The sequence below is a fragment of the Humulus lupulus genome, chromosome 6 (genome assembly GCF_963169125.1).
Source record: "Humulus lupulus chromosome 6, drHumLupu1.1, whole genome shotgun sequence".
NCBI classification, from domain to species: Eukaryota; Viridiplantae; Streptophyta; class Magnoliopsida; order Rosales; family Cannabaceae; genus Humulus; species Humulus lupulus.
The window spans coordinates 161996789-162017067 of NC_084798.1; the positions used below are offsets into that span (position 1 = coordinate 161996789).

A 20279-nucleotide genomic window follows, 5' to 3' on the forward strand; every position below is an offset into this window, starting at 1 on the left:
TGAGCTATTTCTTCTCTATTTATAGGCTCAAGGAGGGTTACATCAATTTGTTACAGATATTATTTCCTAAATAGTTGGATACTCAGGAATTATGGGAGATAATTTCGGATATGATTATAAATGTACAAGATCTTCTCAAAACATACGGACTATACGACCAAGCTGGTCGTATATAAAACCCAGATGTTATGTCAGGGGAACCTCCCTGGTCGATACTCAAACAACACCTTTGCCAGGTGTCAGCCACGTGTTAAAAAATGTCTGCCACGTCATCCACGCCTATTTTTTGGATAACAATGAACATGATGATGAGGCGATTGGATCGCTCCCATTTTTCATATAGTGCGATCTCAGCAGCAGTGCTAGTCGCAGTGATTGCAGCAAGTTCGTTCTTCCTTATTGCATAGTCCATGTCGGCGCAACCTAAATGAAAAAGAACTCGTTCTTTCCAGATTTTAAAATTGTCACCCCTAAGCTCAGGAATTTCGGTAAGGATTTCAGCGAAACTAGAAGAGGATGAAAAAGCTGCATGAATAGGATTACAAACTTAGATTTTGAAGATTGAGGCTTAATGATGTCATGTTTTACCAATGTATAACATGCTGAAGAGTGAAATTTTATAAAACAAAAATTGTCTGTGGGTTAAATTTTTAATTTAAAAAAAATTAGATGTATAGGATGATAGATTATTCAAACGAATTATTTGGGATAAATTAAGGTTTGATACTTCTATCTTTATTAAACTTTATGATAAAACTATTAAATTAATTTTCATAACTCCTGTGGGTAAATTAAGAAAATTAATTTAATATATTATCATAATTAATTATATAAATATAATAAAATCTCTGTGGGGTAAAATTATTATATCTATATAATCAATCACAACTTATGTCCATTATGTGATCCTTTCAAATTAATATATAATTTTATATAATTAAAGATGATGTGACTACTCCCTAATTATTTAAAATTATATGGTTCACTAGACATTATGTTTTAGGCTCTAGGAAGACCTAAGAACAATTTCGTTATAACATAATAGGCAATCACAAAGAGTAGTGCTCCTAGTGTGGTCGTCCGAAGATCATTAAAAACCGTTCTAGATTGAGCATTTGTCTCAGTTTCATGCGTTCTTATGTCAACCACAAAATTGTTTATGAATTATTCATAATTTTATTCACCCTAAATGTTTTATGAATATTTTATGAATAAATTATGAATATTAATGTGCTAAATATTATTCAACATATCTTAATGTTTGAATATAATTTAAATATATATAGCACAATAATGGAATATATAACATATTTAAAATCATAAAGTCATACATATAAAATTAAAGATAATTATACTTAGAATAAATTTGCATGAACAATAACAAAATAATTATACAAATTAGCATAATTAATTATATGTATGAAAATAAATACAATAATTTTGTATATATACTTAATGGCAGAAAAATTCATGCTAAATAAGACAATAAAATTATTTATTGATTTGGTGAATTAATAAAATAATTGCACAAACTTAATTGTAAAACAAAAAGTAATTACATTCTTAAAATAGCACAATTATTTAATATGGCATGAATCATGAAAATATATCATACAATAAATGCACCAAAATCAAGTAATTGCACATTTTAATTAATTTCCAAATATATAATATACCAAAATTATATGTTTTAATTAATTTGGCAAAAGTATTAAAAATGAAATTTATTGTCTAAATAAGCATTAAAATCAAGAAAATAATAAAATCCCAAAATAAATCAAAAATATAATTTTAAAAAATATTTATGAATTTTTCTTTAATTAAAAAAAAAAGTCAATCTACCCCAGGGAAACGGTCGTTTCCCTTTATTTATGCTCTATAACTCGTCAAAATGACGAGTCGCTTTTTGCGAGCTGCAGGAGGCAAACGACACGTCATTGCCTGCATCTTCAACCTTCAGTCGGGTTGTTTTGACCCAATTCTCCTATAAACGGGTCACGCGACTCGAAATGAAACCCGTTCGGAAAAATGCATTCCGACGACCAAAAAACTTGTTTCAAAGCCCATATCACACATAGATGAATAGATAAAGAGATCCATGGCATTATATTGATTAAACAACAACTAAAATCGGGGCTTTAATTTTTAAAAAAAAAAAAAAATTGGCCATAAACAGGTCCGAACGAAAACCCGGATGGAAAACAATAATTTCACGTCCAAATTCATAGATTTTTGCCCATATTGGTCCAAAACACATGTCTAAAGAGATTCATGTAATTATAATGCTTAAAGAACAACTCAAAATTGATGCTTCAATTACAAAATGGTTTTCCACCATCAACGGTTTCATGAAGTTTTCAAAAGTTGTTTTGGGTTTCAAAATTCGATCTTTATGCATCAAATCATTAGAAAACTAAAACTAAAGGAACTCTAATGACATTAAGGTTAAAAACACAGATTTGAGTCAAAAAAAAAAAAACCAAAAAACTTTTTAATGGTTCTACAATATATATATATATATGAATATAAATATAAATATAAAGGCTTATATAAATCAAATAAATATATATATATATGCAGATAAAATTACCAAGGCAGAGAAAGGTATGGCGACTGATACCAAATGTTAGATTAAAATATAATAGAAGCATATGAACAATCTTATACATGTAGGCGGAATTAATATATAGATTGAACATATATAAATAGAGGATCGAATATTGTATTCCTCCAGTCATTGCAATTGATAATCTCGATCTAGCTTTAGATCTACAAAAGAAAATAAACAATAATAAGAATGAGTACACAACCTTCCAAGCTCTCACTAACTCTTTTAAATGGAGTTACTGAAAGTCAGAATGAGAGCTTGGGGACCGGTATTCTATATTTATAGAGTGAGACCTACCATCAGACTCTCTGCCACAGATTGAGATATTCTCTCAATCAATTAATTTTATTTTGACCATTAATTAAAATATTTTGTCAATAAATAAAATATTGAATTTGATATATTAAATCATAACAAATTGATTTTATATACCATATAAATAAATATTCGAATTTGGGGGCATGACCTGTCTGTTTGTTTGTAAGCGTATCTAGATGGCAAGGGGGAAATAGTGCTAGTACTTTGATCGACAAAGATAAATGGATTCCTCGAGGTAATGCTTTTTGCTCTCTTTCCCCACAGGTCCTTCTAAAGAATGCAACCATGGACTTTCTTAGGCTCCCTTCGGGTGAATAGAATACGCCTTTGATAGTGGGCTCTTTTTTTAATGAAGAAGTCGATGCCATTCTTTCCATTCCCCACTCATTGGCAATGACCCGAGATAGCTTGATATGATACCATGAGGATTCAGTCTATTACTCAGTTAAAAGTGGCTACTAGCATGGGGTTCGCAACTTAGGTTTGGGTTAGGTACGATCTTCCATGGGTCCCTCTAGTTGGTGAAGAAAGCTTTAGTCTCTAGGTATACCTCAGAAAGTAAAGCTCTTCGTGTGGAAAACTTCTCACAACTGGCTTCCTACTATGCTCAACCTTAACCACCATGGAATTCCATCTCAGGTGCTCTGTTCTATGTGTTTAAAAGGTCCTGAAACTGTCTTTCATGTTATGAGACTGTTCAGCTATGAAGCATATCAAAAAGGGACTCCAAAGTTTGGTAAAATTTCCTTCATTGAAGCTTGATGATTTTTATGAATTTCTTCTGGAGATGCCAAATTGTATTGAACAATGAAGATTTAGGAAAAATGATAACAATTTTTTGGATGACATGGTATCGTACAAATAAGTTTGTTAATGAAGGAGTCTTGTGTCAAGCTGATGTGCATATCTCATGGGCCTTCAATAATTATGACCGCCACAAGCAAGCAAATTCAAAACCAGCTTGCATCTCTTCTCGTGGTCAGGCTCAAAGCTTGACAAATGTCTCTCGCTGGTGTGCTTCACCTACACACCTTTACTCAAAATCAATTTAGATGCAGCTACTACTACTTCAGTGGGGTTGGGAATGATATTAAGAGATCACAATAGTGATTCTCTGGTTTCGACTATTTGGCCCATCTCAGCCACCTATTGCTCAGCCACTACCGAGGCTTTATCCATTTTAAAGAGCCTCCAACTGTGCAGAAGCCTCAACTATCGACAAGTGGTGGTGGAGTTCGATTGTCTATGAGTGATTCAAGCAATTTAAAATAAGCAAATTGATCACTCTTATTTGAATATTATTTTTAGAAATATCATTGTAATTTGTAATAATTTTTTTTGCTATTTCCTTTCAACACTATCCAAGAAGTGCCAATAGTATAGCGCATTCTTTAGCTAAATTGACACTTTCTTGGAAACATTATTATGTACGGTGGCCAGACAATCTCGTTATATTGACACTGTTATTCAAACAGATGTCAATGATCACTAATATATCTTTGATAATCTTTTTCCATTTTTGAGTCCACTAGGTTTTGTTCTTGAAGGGTTTTATTGAGATCAAGTTTTTGATAAAAAAAAATTGGACACTAACTTACCATATAAAGTTTAAAGAAAGCTAAACAGAACTTAACCATAGTTTACTACCAGGCAATAAGCAAGGCATTATGTCAGCGATCACCATTCCAAGGTAACGTGGCCACACTCTCCACCTTGGCAAATTAAGGCGCATCGGCCAAGGGGGCCCCAAATATCCGAAATGTACTCTTCATCATGACACTTGTCGTTTTCCCATTCTTCCACGTAACCACCTTACGCTTCTTCTCTTTCTTCTCAAAAACCAGCCTAAAATAAAATTAAAAAAATGGGTCAAATAGTCACATGAAAGTCATGCTCTCTCACTTTCTCTCATCATCGTCAACTTCTATCTTCCTTTCTCTCTCTACAAAACTTCATCTGAGAATCACAACAAAGAGAGCTCTCTCCTCTTGCATTTTCACATCCACCACCATGTCCGTCAACCTCCACTCCCATGCCTTTGCCGGTAACCCTCTGAGATCCAAGACCCCAAAAGCTGGGGACCCTCTTTCACCGACCCAAGCTCTCGAAACTCTCAAAAGTCGGATTTTGGAGGCCACCCACTTCCCTTCTTCACCAAGTTTTAAGGTCTTGCCCTTTAGGAAGGGTAGGCCTTTAGCCTCTTCTCCTGATGGGACCACTGATTCCTCCTCCCCAATTTGGCATCTGGGTTGGCTCGCTTTGGCTGATTTCAAGGACTTGTTGGCCAAGTCCGGAACTGAGATTAACGGTGACTCGTTGGTATATCTGGGTTCGCAAGCGGACGAAGACATCGTCTACTGGGCAATTGATGTTTCTGAAGAGGCTAAGTTGGTTCCTGAATTGGGTAGCCTGAGGTTCTCTTTTGTTGAGCTTAGAACGCTCATGGTCGCCACTGATTGGGCTGATGCTAATGCCATGGGACAGTTGGCTGTTGCAGGTCATGTGAGTTTTTGTAGCTGTGTTGAAGGGTCTGATTTTTTATTGGTCTTTTCTGTTGATTGCCTTTTGTGAAATGTTGTTGATATATCTGATCATTGAAAAATGAACCTGGTTTGAATTTTGTATTTGTAAATTCAATGTGTTTTTTTGAAGGAACCAAATCATAGTGTACAGTTTGTAAGTATTTAAATATGCATGGAGAGAGAGAGAGAGAGAGAGAGAGAGAGAGTATGTAAGTAATGGAGAGAGAGAGAGAGAGTATGTAAGTAATGGTGCTTATATCCAACTATACTACATAGCAAAGTAAGTGTGAGATAATGCTTCATGTATTGTCATTTTGTTTACCTGTTTTTTAACAAGTTCTTTTGTTGTTTGGTTTTGGCGATTGATCAGGCCAGAGCATTGTTGGAATGGCATAGTACATCAAACTTTTGTGGACGTTGTGGAGAGAAAACAGTCCCTAAGGAAGCTGGGAGACGAAAGCAATGTTCAAGTGATCTGTGCAAACAGAGAATCTACCCTCGTGTTGATCCTGTATGTTAAAGCTTATCACTTTTTATTAACGGTGTTTAGTCTCTTGTGTAGAAGTAAACTACTTTAATTAGATGCTTTCAAATTTTAATTGTTTTCTTGGCTACTTATGTGTCTCTATGGCTCAGGTTGTCATTATGTTAGTTATTGACAAAGAGAACGACCGTGCCCTTTTAAGCAGACAATCTAGATTTGTACCACGTATGTGGAGTTGCTTGGCTGGTTTTATAGAGGTATCATATGTAGCTTGGGAAACTTGACACTTGTCGAAAAAGTTTGAGATGCCTTTTTAAATTCTTGAAAGTGCTTTTCTATTTGCTTTTTTAAAATTCTCGCCAGTATTTTTTAAGTTATCTTCTTTCTCAATTCGAGCATGTGTTTGTGTCAATAGCCTGGAGAAAGCTTAGAAGAGGCAGTGAAGAGGGAAACATGGGAAGAGACTGGTATTGAAGTAGGTAAAGTTGTCTACCATAGTTCGCAGCCTTGGCCAGGTACTTAAACTGTGGCAAGTCATTTTTATATCTTAATTCAGTGGCTTGTATAACGTTACATAATCATAGTTATGCACACTCTGGCTATGTTGGAATTTCACTAATGTTCGTAACTTTATTTAGAGTAAGTTCTGGGTGCTAAATTGTTCTGTTACTTCAGTGAAATAATTCATACACAACATTTGTACTCTGTCATCTAAATTATTTAAGTTTTCAGTTGAATTTAGCACTACAGCATGGTCCGTAGCAAAAACTGAGATTTGCTAATTCCTCATTAACTATGTGAAAAACTTATTCCTTAATCTGATTTTGTTTCTTGTTTGACTTGTCCGCAGTTGGACCAAGTAGTATCCCATGCCAGTTAATGGTTGGGTTCTTCGCACACGCAAAATCATTTGAAATAAATGTGGACAAGGAAGAGTTGGAAGGTAATTTTAGCTTGCTCCCCTAATTCATAACATCCCCTTACAAGCCCTACTATGCTAACATCATTCTGTTCCTGACTATATATGTATACCTATAGTAAATTTTGTTATTAAACTTACTGAATCATGCTTTATGTTATTATTATTATTTTATTTTTCTTATGTTTCTGCTTAAAATATATAAAAAGAAGAGTTGAGTTAGCTCAGAGATTAATAAGTTTAATACTTTTTGGCATTTCTACCACATCAGTAGCTATTATCCCAATGCATTTTGTTGCTTATAAAATATTAATGCTGTTAAACACTCCTATAGATGCAACATGGCACAATAGAGAAGATGTGAAAAAAGCCTTGCTAGCTGCTGAGTACAAGAAGGCTCAAAAAACAGCAGCTGTGAAGGTAGAACAGATGTGCAAAGGAGTTGAGAAGACGCAGAGTTTTTCAGGAGACTTCAATGTTGAGAGTGGTGAACTTGCTCCGATGTTTTTCCCTGGACCGTTTGCAATTGCTCATCACCTCATCTCCGCTTGGGCATTTCAGGATGAAACAGCAGATGTTGGCCAATCTCATCTAAAACAACGTAGTGGTTCTTTCTCAAATTTGTAGTTGGGATTCCATCCATTCTCTAAGGCAGTTAAAATCCAGATTCATGTTCCTGAATTGATTATTTTTTTAGTTTCCTTGGAGAGCAAGAATTATTCATATTTTGGTTTTGTAGGAATTATCGAGTGTGGTTTACTCTCAATTCCAGCAAAAAAATTCTTCTACTCATTCTAGCATGCATCCTTGTTATAGTTTCTCCATTATCCAAGATGAGAAAGAAAGCTTTTCTCTTTCTGCCTTTGTATGCTAAATGGTACCTTTTTTCCTGTCACATAATCTATGCTATATTAATAGCCTTTCACAATGTATTTGAAGTTGAATCTTATGTAATGTATCACATATTTCTTTCTTACCAATTTCGTACCACAAGCTTCTATGGCTAATGTCTCAATTCATGTGTATAGCACTGCTATGCAACTTTTTATTCTCTACCCCCAAAAAATTTCTGATAATTCAAGCAGAAGAAAACTGGAAGATGGCCCAACAACCCAAATGAATAGTAACAGAATCAACTTGTTTACCTGACACTCTTTTCAGATTACAAAACCACGAGTCCCACTCCAACTCCATTGTTCTTCCAAGCAGAGCAATAACAAAACTAATCTTTGTCACTTATTCGGTTGAGCTATAAGAAGAAAGAGATTGAATCTATAAATGCAAGTAAACATAAAGGAAGTGACATGTACGAAACATCTTCCTTATCGATGACAATGGCATTAAGAAATGTACATATCATATTACCAAACATGAATCTAAGCTCTCCTTGCTCATCATATTTGCATATTTGCCTCAGAATTAGCCCATCTTATTGTTGACCTTGCAAGAGCATCCATGGGATCAGTACATTTGTGAAGAAGAGGATCATCAAGTGGAAGAAGACCCTGCATTTCATCACAAGCGATTACGACAGTATTTACAGCTCTCATCAATAGAATCTGTACTGCTATTTTCATGAGATTCCGAGCTCCTTTTTTGTCTCCTCTCTTCACTGCTTCTACTGCAGGAATCACCACGTGCTCCATTGTGGCTCTGTCTGGCAAAACAACCTCGAAACCCTGCAAAAAATTTAAGATTTCCATTCAAAACAAAAGACAAAATATCAAACACTTGTGGGAAATTCTCAAAACGTGTAAAACAACTCCAAAGTGTAACTCATTATCAATATTGGGTCATCTAACAATGCAATTTAACATTACCTCGTTCTGCAACTTCTCTTGATATATACCTGCCACTAGAGCTTCATTGGAGGCAAGAACTCCAATCCGCACTCCATTACCAACCTCAAGAGGCTTCAATTTTGCTTCCAAAAGCTCCTTAGCTACACACTCACCAGCATGAAGGAAAGGCAAAGAACACCCTTCAGATATCTCACTTTGCCAGACATGTAATATATGACAAGGCATGACTATACAGCGAGCTCCAGATTGCTCCAGAAAGACCCTTTTCCGCCTTAAGCTCTCGACTACCGGACCAAAACTACTTGATTGGATTTGAGCCATATGCGCATTAAACGAATGAAAAGAATTCAAAATGGGAAGCTTCATGCGCAGTGATGAGTCACTGCAGACCACAAAGGGTGGGCAACCCCCAGCTCTGATGCCCCACCAGACAAGCTTTTCCAGGAAAATGAGAGTGGAAAAAGCCGAGACTCCACCGATGATGCCTATGGTGTTTGGCTGGCTGAGGAGTTGGTCTGAGTTTTGAGTGCATCTTGGCCGTTGATTCATCATCTCCGAGCTTAAAACCTTGATGGGTTCTGGTGAGTTTCCACTTTCATCAGTCTGAACCAGAACTGAAGATACTTGTACGGTCACTGATGGGTGATGATGATTTGGTGATCTAGGTCGTCTGGCTTCAAAGTAGGTTCTGTTCTTTGTTACAAGGCTACGAAGAACAGGAGGACTATAAAGTGTATGGAGGGACATTTTCATGCCCCCATCAAGCATATTTAATAAGGTAAATATTTTATAAAGGCTTCTTCTTCTCTATTTCTTATAAACTTTAAAAGCTTTGAAACTAATCAATCAAAACTTGACATACCAGTTACTAAGAACCAAAACCCATCTCCATAAACTTAAGAACTCCATGACCTATGTAGTGTTTTCACGGTTTCACAATCACCACCCAAAAAAACTAGTCACTTCGAGCTCTTCTAATAATGATGAAATAAACCCACCACCTCCAAATATCTAGAATATTAATGGGGGGGTTTCTCAATTAATAGATTCTATAAGAAAAGATCAGTAAACATTGAGGTTGTTGGTCTATTTCATTGACAACTTGCCTACTGACAACGACCCATGTTATAGAATCAAAATAATATTTGAGAGAGAGAATTCCAAATCTTCCAAACTCACTAGACTAATAATAGTTCGCAGTAGTCATTTTTTTTATGGTTTGAGTTACCGTATTACAGTTACAAAAGCCAAGACCCTTTTAAAGCTCTAGCAAGAACATAAACAAAACAAAAGAACACTCACCGGTGTTGTTTTACCAAGCCATGTGAAGTCCATATATAATGTGAGGAACAGTCCAATTGCACTGTTCACTAGGTTTTCTTTTATATTATATAATATATATATATAGTCTTTATAAATATAAATAATATACAACTACGGTCGAATGATATTGTGTTAGGTGGAACCTACACATAGTGTCATTCTGCAGCCATGGCATCATTCTTGGCCGTTGAAATGTGAACTTAAGATAATACAAAACCGCTTTTGAGAAAAATCAATGTAACAGCCAGCCGAGGCCTTGGCTAGAGCTATTCTTTTCTTATCCTTGTCTGACAAATATGACAAATATTGATGTCAAGGCTCAGAAATGAGTACACTAATTGCCCATTTGCTCAATTTTAGAGAAAGATTTTATTTATTTATGTTGCCCAAAAAGAAATATACACGCAAAAAAAATAATAGCTCACTAATTATAAACAACCATCACAAAAAGTCCAAAACTTTACCATTATATTTAAAAAATGATTTACTACTTAAGAAAGAGTTGTGCTTTACTGAGACGATAAGAATTTATGATTATACGATGTGACATCACAATTTTAATCAATTTGTACTTACATTAATTGAATATGAAGCAACTTTAATGGAAAACTTGTGAATAGATAATCATGATATCATTGATATATTCTACTGTGAAATCGCATGTTATGCATGTGGACTCAAATCTCTTATTCTATTTTCTTTTCTCCATGTCCTTTTAATAAAAATATAAATAACTCTTTTATAAAATAATAATAATAATCCATACACATAAAAAAAAATCTTGTATTGTTATTAGTACAACATAGATCAGATGACAAAAAAGACTTAGAAGGTCACTATATGCCTCGTATTATTAAATTTAAGGGATGGAGTTAGAATGCTCGATACAAGATTGGTTTGGCCCTTAAGAGTATTGAGTGTAAAACATGATCGAATAAGTAGCTTTGTTAATTCTAAATACACTGCACTATACTAGTATCTAATTATTTATTTAAGGGTAAATAGAATTTTTCCACTAAAGTATGGTCATGAGTTTTGTTCCAACTTTTTTGTGTGGCAAAAATTTCTTCTAAACTATAACAATCATTGCAAACGTGTTAATTTTGTTATATTTCGTTTATTATTTTAAAACAATTTGCTGATATAACACTAATATAGTGTTAATGTGACACTATTTGAGAGTATGTAGAAATTACATGCATTAATAATGGTTTAAAGACAAATTCTGAAAAATATGTATCGGCATTCTTAGAACTAATATTTTTATGTTTAATGTCAATAAACTGATAGGAGTTTCCTACAAGAGTTAGACCAAACAAGAACCAAGCAGAAACAAAAGAAGAATTGGAAAAGTCTGCATTGAAACTAATCAAGAATTAGAGAGCCTGAATTCTCTCCAAAAAGGTTTACAACCCACCAAACTCTTCACACCCTTTTCCTACCTACTACTCTCCTAGCTATTCTATTACTCAGGGGTGCATCACAGTACCATGCACCTCACCCGTACACAAGTCTCTCTCTCCTAACTAATTCTTGGCAGAGTCTCTTTCAGCTACTACTTGGCATTCCCCTTACTCTTACCTTTTCTAGGGTACACATACGTGATAGGAGACCTATCAATACCCCTGCCTAAAGTCTAACTTTATATCAAGGTGAAATTGAGGATAATGCTCCTAAATAACATTGAAATCCTCTTGAGTGGCTTCAAGCATAGGCAAGTTGGTCCACTGAATTGGAGCTTGTGGTGATGTCTTCTGAGTTTCTGGTCGTACGTCCAAGACACGCTCCTACTCTAACGTCCATTCCAACTGAGCAATCATATCCGAGGGCAAGGCAGTCGCATGTTGGTGTGGCCCCAATGCAGCACGCAAAACTGAAACATGGAACACAGGATGTAACAATGAACCTGGCGACAATTGTAGTTTGTAAGCAGCAGTTCCAATCTTTTTAATGACTGGAAATGGGCCAAAAAATCTGGGAGACAACTTCTCATTGCGATGTTTTGCCAAGGACAGATGACGGTAAGGCCTCTTCTTAACATACACCAAGCCGCCCGCCTAAAATTGGACATCGCGACGCTTCTTAACAGCTTGCAACTTCATTTTCTATTGATCTCGATGTAGGTACATTTTGATTATATCCAATATGTCATCCCGAGCCTTAAATTGCTCTGCCACATCTGAAACAGAAGTGCTGATCTACTCAAAATGAACCAAAGGGGATGGTTTTCTATGATATACAGCCAAGAAAGGTCATTCCAACATAAGAATGAAAGGAAGTATTGTACCAATACTCTGCCCAAGGTAATCACTTAGCCCACTTGCTTGGTTTGGAACTCACAAAACAACGAAGATAGGCCTCTAGGCAGCGATTTTACAACCTCCGATTGACCATCAAATTAAGGATGGTATTCTAAACTATGTTTGAGCACCATGCCTTGCAAACGAAACAACTCATTCAAAAAAAAACTAAGAATTTTTTGTCACGAACTGATACTATGTAACGAGGAATATTGTGGAATTTGACAACTTCCCTCACAAAAACTACTGCCACAGTGAGCACGGAGAAAGGATGGTGGAGTGGAATGAAGTGAGCATACTTGCTCAAACGATCAACCACCACCAACCAAGCCCATTAGATATAGGTAGCCCCTCTCTAAAATCCATAGAAACATCTCCTAAACTTGCTCGGGAACCAGAAGAGGGTGGAGTAATCTCGCCAGAGATTGCGCCAAATACTTGTTTTGTTCGCAAGTAGCACATTCAGCCACAAACTTTTGAACATCATTACGCATCCCTTTCTAATATAAGTCAGCCGCAAACTGCTGAAATGTCTTCAAAACTCCCGAATGACCTCCCATGTGGCTGCTATGATACTCTTACAACAATATTGGCATGAAAGGAGAAGAGGAAGGTAGGACTAGGCATCCACGAAACTTCAAACAACCTTGTTGCAAAGAATAATCACGACCATCTTTACCCAAACTCAAGTCATGAAGGATTTTTGATAAATGAGGGTTCGTTGCTACATGAGCCTGCAAATCTAGGATGGATAACCACATAGGGACTGAAATAGCAGCCAAAGACGCCTCCTGATACATGCCAGACAACACGTCTGCAATCTTGTTTTTTAGTCCAGTCTATACGCCTCCGTAAGCCATTGTTGATGTTCGATAGCCACTAGTCGTTGTTCCAAAAGATACTGCAAACTACGTTGGTCTGTCCTCACCAAAAATTTTCAGCCCAACAAATACGGTCTCCACTTCTGAATAGCCAACACAATGGCCATCAATTCACGCTCATAAATTGACTTGGTGCGTGCTCTAAGTGATAAAACATGATTGAAAAAGGCTATTGGGCACTGATTTTGCATAAGAACAGCCCTCGAACCAGATCTAGATGCATAAGCCCACAATAAATGGGATGGAAACATTAGGTAGAGCTAACATGGGCACAGAACACATTGCCTTCTTGAGGTGATCAAAAGCTTCTGGAGACCATTTTGAAAGCATCATTTCACAGCTAGTCCGTGAGAGGCCTTGTTATACTCCCATAACCCCGAATAAACTAACCTATAAGTCCAAGGAATCTTCTCAGCTGCTTAATTGTTTTCGGAACAAGTCGCTCTACCATTGCTGAAAGTTTAGTAGGGCCAGTCGCCACTCCTTCTGCTGAAATGAGATGACCAAAATATTCTACATTTGGTTAAGCAAATAAACATTTCTTTCTATTGGCATATAATTGATGTTGTTGTAATCTTGCTAACACCAATTCCGAGTGTTTTACTTGGGCTTCCAGAGACGGGCTATACACCAAGATATCATAAAAAAAATATCAACACAAACTTGCGCAAAATATCTTGAAATACCTCATTCATGAGAGCTTGAAAAGTGGCTGGTGCATTAGTAAGGTCAAAGGGCATGACAAGGAACTCATAGTATCCCCCATGTGTATGTGACGATGTCTTTTTTTAATATCTCCAGCAACTATCTGAATTTGGTTGTACCCGGACTTCAAATCCAACTTAAAAAATAGTTTCTCCATGTAGCTCATCTAAGAACTCGTCAATAAACTGGTATAGGGAACTTATCAACCACCGTTTCACAATTTAGAGCCTGATAATCCACACAGAAACGCCAGCTACCATCTTTATTCTTGACCAATAACACAGAGCTTGAAAAAGAGCTTGTACTCGACTGAACTATACCAGCTCGTAACATCTTAGCCATCAAACATTCTATCTCATCCTTCTGCACCTGAGCATACCTATAAGGTCGGACTGACACTGGCCCAACACCCTTGCTGAGTTTGATAGTATGCTCCCTATCCCTTGTTGGACGCAAACCCAGAGGCATATGAAATACCTCATCCAACTTCTGCAACAGTGAACTAATCGTCGGTGACATGGGGCACTCATTTTCATTTTTTTCCATTGCGCCATATGAATCAAACCCTTTAATGATATTTGGGATTTGCAAAGGTTGGGATTGTTGGAAAAACATTCAGAGCACGCTGGAGAATTTGCGTGGTGGGCCCATTGAGTAGAACAATAAAAAAATTCATCATTCATATAAACAGTTTATATGAACAAGAAAACATCCAGTCAAAAATATTAACATACAATATTATTAATCATGCAACATATATATAAATATACAATATATTTATATATAACATATAAACACATACATATATGAATATTCAAGAACATGAATAATTACCTCTTGAAGCCTATCAAGTGTCCTTGAGTCTTTTCATATATTTATCGATCTTCATATCCAATGCTTTGAGTACTCAAACCACGATCTTCCGGAGTGTTCACTACACCTCAAGATGTGTGTGGGAACATAGAGAACATGAGTTTGCAATTTTAGGAATCACAAGTATTTCTCAACACATGAGAACTTGAATTATAGTATGAGAATGACTAGAATAAAGAAGAAAAAAAGAAATACTTTTTGTTTGACAAAAATTCTAAGAGCTATTCTGACTTGTCTTTTGTGTTGTATATATTCTTGTCTCTTCTTATTATTATTCTACATCATATATATAGAGATAATTATATTACCTTATTATTCCTAATAATAATAGTAATATAATAATAATATCATAATGATGATAAGAATTGATTTAGGTAAATATCTAACTTACCAAATTTGAAAAAACTATTTTCAAATTATTAATTAAATAAATAAAATAAAAACAACACTGATGCAATATCAGTACAGTTGGTACACGCATGGCACAATCCTTGGACTGTCATGCGTGAACTGCTAATCCATTTTCTGAGATATTGCTTTTTTCTTTTATTATTTATTTAACTAAAATCAATCTTCCACAAAATAATGTATTAATCTTTTTAAGGAAAAGATGACAATTATATTTCAAAATTTAAATTTTAAATTCAAAATTCAAAATTCAAATTGATGATCATCATTATCATCATCTTTTAAAATTCAATAAATCAAACATTATTTTTGACTTGCCAATTTTATTTTCCCCACTCAAATAAAATAATTTATTTATTTATATATATATATGAATTTCGAAAATTATATATTTAAATTAATAAATATATTTTCAAAAAATTAACAATTAATTCCAAATTAATTATTCATCATCAATTATCATATAATTGTATACTTGACCCAAAGAATAAAATTATTCTCAAATTCTCAAATTATAGTTTTACCCTGTATCAACTCTTACCTTGATATGGTGTTGATAGAGCCACCCTAGGGACCTATAATATCAAGCTCCAATAAATATTAGATTATTAATCAAAGCTCTTTGATTAAATAATCATATTTATTAATCTCATGATTACTCTACTATAAATATGATATTGAACTCTTGATAATTATATACATATATTTACTGAGTACTTTATTAAAGAATAAAGTGTCCATTGATATAATCTTTATATACATTGTTAATCCTCTATTAATGGTTCATAATTAAAAGGGAATAAAATTACAGTTTTACCCTTTTAGCTATATCTTGTTCCTAGAGTACCATTGACTTTACTAGTGAATGTTGTGTCACAACAAGTTTGCAACGTGAGCGCTCATAACTTTTTTCAGTTTCAAAAGTCAACCCAATAGGGAGTCATTATTCAATCTATAAGAAGGTATAGATTCCATATCTATTAAACTATGTCCCAAGCTGTAACGCCCTGGATAGCCAAGACTGTTACACTGTGTGTTTATAAAGTGCTGGACTTGCTAATCAAGTCATTTAATTAAAAACGTGCTATTGAAATTATAAAGGAACTAGGGTTAAAATGTTTTGGTCTCAAAAGCCACATTTTCACTAAGAAACATTTCTTGTGTTACACGGGATCCCAAAAATATTAAGTTTAATGACTGTTTACAAAAGACACAAGGTTTAAATACAATAACAAGCCATATGAAGGCAAAACAAACAGTTAGGCAATCCCTGTCCTGACCCACTCCTCGAGCATGGTGATCGAACAACTGGCTATGTGCATTCCACTCCGCGGCCCTCCATCTCAGGGTTGGTCCAGCTTGCCTTTGCCTTTACCTGCACCACGTAGCACCCGTGAGTCAATGCCTAGCAAGAAAACACAACAACAGAGCATAAGCAATCAACAGACAAACCAATATCTCATATCGCATCACAAGTTCTCAACCATATAATCATTCGGTATAATCAAGTATTCAACACACTAACATGTCATCTCATATCATATATCAGCTCACAAGTGATAACTAGGGCTAGTGCCCTCAGGCTGCATCCTCTGTTATCCCACTGACTCCGGCCCGCTTAAACCGAGCTCAGTGAATATTAAGCTATCCTCAGCTACCAGTGGTCGAGCCGCGCCCTGTGCGCAAATATAATGTACGACACCCTTAGGCCGCTTTTACATGTCCCATGGCATAATACCATCATTGACACGATACAAATTTCGGGAGCACTTAGTCCCATCACAATCATATAACCGGGTGCAATTTTCTTACCTTTCAATTCACTAGCTTTGATCCCTCGACTCCTTGAGCGCAATCCCCCTCGAGCCCTAGCGCTCACCTAAACACAACCATAGGCCAAAGTCATCATCAATCCTCAAGTCCAAAACCTATCCTTGGGGCCAATCCCAAGCCCCCGGGAAGTCCTAGTTCCACCCAACAAGGTGGTGGAATCAAACCCCAAACCCTTGGTCAAAAACCCTTGCAAACAACCCTAAAATCCCCTTCAGAAGACAGGGTAGCGCTACAACGCTCTTGGGAGGGCGCTACAGCGCTACAAACAGAAGCAAAATCCCCTCAGCATGCATGGCCTAGCGCTACAGCTCCCAAAGGCTAGCACTGTAGAGCTAGTCACAGACAGACACCACCCCAGTTCTCCTTCCTGCGATTTCCTCGAATCAAACTCAACCAAAAATTCTCCAAACCTTCACCAAACTCAAAAACAACCTTATGAACACACTCTACTCATCCCAAGCATCCCAAATACCCGAAACTCAAGCACATGCAATCCTAATCCCAAAATTCACCATAGCTGACCCTATACTCAGAACTCAACATAAACCAGTCAAAACACCAAAGTCTAGAGCTCATAACTTCATACCTTTTAATGGAATTCGATTTCAAGATAACCTCTACACCTCCTTAGCTTGCTCCCCCTCGGCCTTTGGCTTGAATTCCCTAAAGTTCCTATCAAATTCAACTTAAACACCATAGTTCAAAAACCAGAATCAGAAACTGAAGAACTCTAAAGTCTTACCTCAAGTGTTAGTGTGTTCTTGCTAAACCTCTGCCAATTCTTCAAGCTTAGCTCAGAAACCTTATGGCTTAGTTGACCTAACTCCCCTCTGAAAGTTACTCCAAGAAAACGCCCAGAAATGGTGAAGAGATCACCAACTGACTCCAAGGAAAGCAGCTCTGTTTTTCCCTTCCTTTTCTCTTTTCTTTCTTTTCCTTCTTTTCCTTCTTTTCTCTCTTTCAGACTTCCATTACTTTCTACAATTCCCAATAACATAAAGCCTCAGCATATCTATCCCTTACAAGCCAAATGACCTTAATGCCCTCCCCTTTATTTCTAATCCTTTAATCCACTTAAGGGCATTCTAGTCATTTTACCAAATTCCCGCTAACTCCTCGAGTGTCTCTAATATTTCCCGCTTAACTCTCGATACCTAATTAATCACCAATAATATTCATCAATGTCAAAATAGACTCCAGTATACTCACTAAATGCCCATTTATACCCCGAAGCTCACCTCGAGCCGGGTATAAATCCCCGCCATGATTTTTTCGTTACTTTGCTCACTAGGATCGTCTCGAGTCACAGATCACAGATATATCCACATAATAATGTGGTCTCAACAATTATCACATATATCAAAGCAGTTATGCCCATAATGTCCAACATTACGATTATGCCCTTCTAACCTAATCGGGGCCTACATGCATACTAATACACATAGTCATGCATCACAAATATTCAAATAGTCATATAACATGCTTTAAATCATAATCATGCATCTTACTCATTAAAATCACACATAATTCCATTATGCCCTCCAGGCACACTAATCAAGGCCCTTAAGCCTTATTAGCGAATTTGGGTCGTTACACAAGCCATATACATCATTGAGTCCCCAAAATAATTGTTCTTAGCCTGATCATTCTGACAAACCTTAACGAATGATTCAAAAGATCAGATGACATATATAAGAGTTCATAGCAACCTCGGGATTAAGATCATCATGTATATGATCATCGTTTAATGTGTTTGATTAATACTATGAAACAGTGTTTAAACAAGTATTAACAAATCACATCTTGTCCAGTTCTATATATCACAACACTAGTGTCCCGGATCTAGGTCACTTGTATTCATAATACTAGCAAACCGTACTAGCAGTAATTAATTTAAAGATTCCATAACTTTATTTTACTGCGAACTGTTTTAAGTTAATTATCTTAATCTTGATCCTCTCATACCAATATGAGATTAAGACCACATAGATAAACTTTGTAATTTTATGATATTTACTTAATATTATCAATATAATATCAGACATAGTCTATATATATATAATAATTCAATTCAATTATTTATTTCATTTAATACATTTGTCAACTACAATTTTTTTAAGGGCACTATTCCCAACATGGATCGCCCTGCAAGGTCACCCAAGTATCTCCCATCTCAAACTTCATCATTAATGTCCTCCAATTAACCTGCATATTGCCTAATGTATCCAATTCCAAAGGTAAAAAATCAGTGACCACCCGTAGTGCCCCCAAGTCCAATTCCACTTTACTACAAATTCCTTCTTTTCGAACTTTCCCTCTTGTTCCTAACAAAAATCCATAGCAGAATGTAGCCCTAATTGGTATCTTTGCTACCGAAACTAGGTCAACGAAATGAAATTATGAGTCGCACCACTATCAATTAGGACAATCACGGGTTGTTATCCAATGTGACTCACCAACTTCATGGTGTGTGTTGAGGTAATGCCCACCAACGAATCTGAAGAAAAGGTCGCCAAAGTCTCCTTTGCCATGTAATCTGTGGAAGAATCTGGTTTAGGAGGAGGAGAATCTATAGGAGACTGTAGTTCCTCATCATCCATCATCAACATGATCTGTAAGGCCTTCTGTTTGCACCCATGACCCCTGTGAAAATTTTTTCACACTTGAAACACGCTCCTTTGGCCCTCTTATCTTGTTACTCAGTCTATGTCAAACACTTGAATGGTGGATTCTTAGTCGTTGGACCTGAACTGCAAGAAGCCTTAATCGGTTCCGTAGATGAGACGCTTGGAGTCGATTTGGTTGAAAATGAAGTGAAATTTGGTCTGGGTGGAATAATACAGCTAATCGTAGACTTCGAGCCTACAAAACATGTGGGCTGGCCTGTTGACACTAACTGGTGGCTTTCTTCAATTCTTTGGGCTGTCTCCATGATTTGGGCCAAGCCTATGGGCTGAAAAATATGCAGGGCTCCCTTTATCTCTTCTTTCATCTCTTTAACAAAACTACCCTCCAAAATATGCTCTGACACTTCTGGAACTCGAGAAGCTAACGCCTCCCATTTAATCTGATAGTCCTTCACCGTTGAATCTTGGTGAACAAATAGTAATTCCTCCGACAATGAACCCATCAACATCACACGAAATCTCAACAATAGTAGATTCTTGAGAGTGGCCCACAATGAAATAGGTCGCCTCTGATTTTCCCATTGAAACCAAGTTAAAGCATCACATTCGAGACCAATTATGGCCACCTCAAGCATGTGGGCTTCAGACAATTAATTCAACAAGAAGTGATGTTCGG

General features: G+C 36.2%; 2 protein-coding genes across 4 annotated transcripts; one reads left to right on the forward strand and one right to left on the reverse strand.

Moving 5' to 3' along the window:
* The first annotated feature begins 4795 nt into the window (after positions 1-4795).
* On the forward strand, positions 4796-7831 carry LOC133782663 (nudix hydrolase 19, chloroplastic). Of its 2 annotated transcripts, XM_062222005.1 has the most exons (6): positions 4797-5428; positions 5819-5959; positions 6085-6189; positions 6348-6447; positions 6783-6875; positions 7186-7831. In XM_062222005.1, exons 1-6 carry the CDS (start codon positions 4808-4810, stop codon positions 7476-7478), a joined length of 1353 nt encoding a protein of 450 aa, XP_062077989.1. In that variant the 5' UTR covers positions 4797-4807; the 3' UTR covers positions 7479-7831. The 2 variants fall into 2 exon arrangements, with proteins under 2 accessions (XP_062077990.1, XP_062077989.1); XM_062222006.1 differs by lacking the exon at positions 6085-6189 and having other exon boundaries at positions 4796-5428.
* Positions 7832-7951: 120 nt separating this feature from the next.
* On the reverse strand, positions 7952-10014 carry LOC133782664 (uncharacterized). 2 transcript variants are annotated; one of them, XM_062222008.1, is made up of 3 exons: positions 8672-10014; positions 8217-8530; positions 7952-8100 (listed from the first exon to the last, which is right to left on the reverse strand). In XM_062222008.1, the coding sequence occupies exons 1-2, from the start codon at positions 9419-9421 to the stop codon at positions 8246-8248; spliced, it is 1035 nt and encodes a 344-aa protein (XP_062077992.1). In that variant the 5' UTR covers positions 9422-10014; the 3' UTR covers positions 7952-8100; positions 8217-8245. The 2 variants fall into 2 exon arrangements, with proteins under 2 accessions (XP_062077992.1, XP_062077991.1); XM_062222007.1 differs by having other exon boundaries at positions 7952-8530; positions 8672-10013.
* Positions 10015-20279: the final 10265 nt, after the last annotated feature.

Coding starts and splice junctions, on each gene's coding strand:
- LOC133782663 (XM_062222005.1), top strand. CDS start 4,808: ATGAAAGTCATGCTCTCTCACTTTCTCTCATCATCGTCAACTTCTATC. Junction 5,960..6,084: donor TCTACCCTCGTGTTGATCCT/GTATGTTAAAGC, acceptor TCTATGGCTCAG/GTTGTCATTATGTTAGTTAT. Junction 6,190..6,347: donor GCTTGGCTGGTTTTATAGAG/GTATCATATGTA, acceptor TTGTGTCAATAG/CCTGGAGAAAGCTTAGAAGA.
- LOC133782664 (XM_062222008.1), bottom strand. CDS start 9,421: ATGCTTGATGGGGGCATGAAAATGTCCCTCCATACACTTTATAGTCCT. Junction 8,531..8,671: donor AAGAGAAGTTGCAGAACGAG/GTAATGTTAAAT, acceptor AATTTTTTGCAG/GGTTTCGAGGTTGTTTTGCC.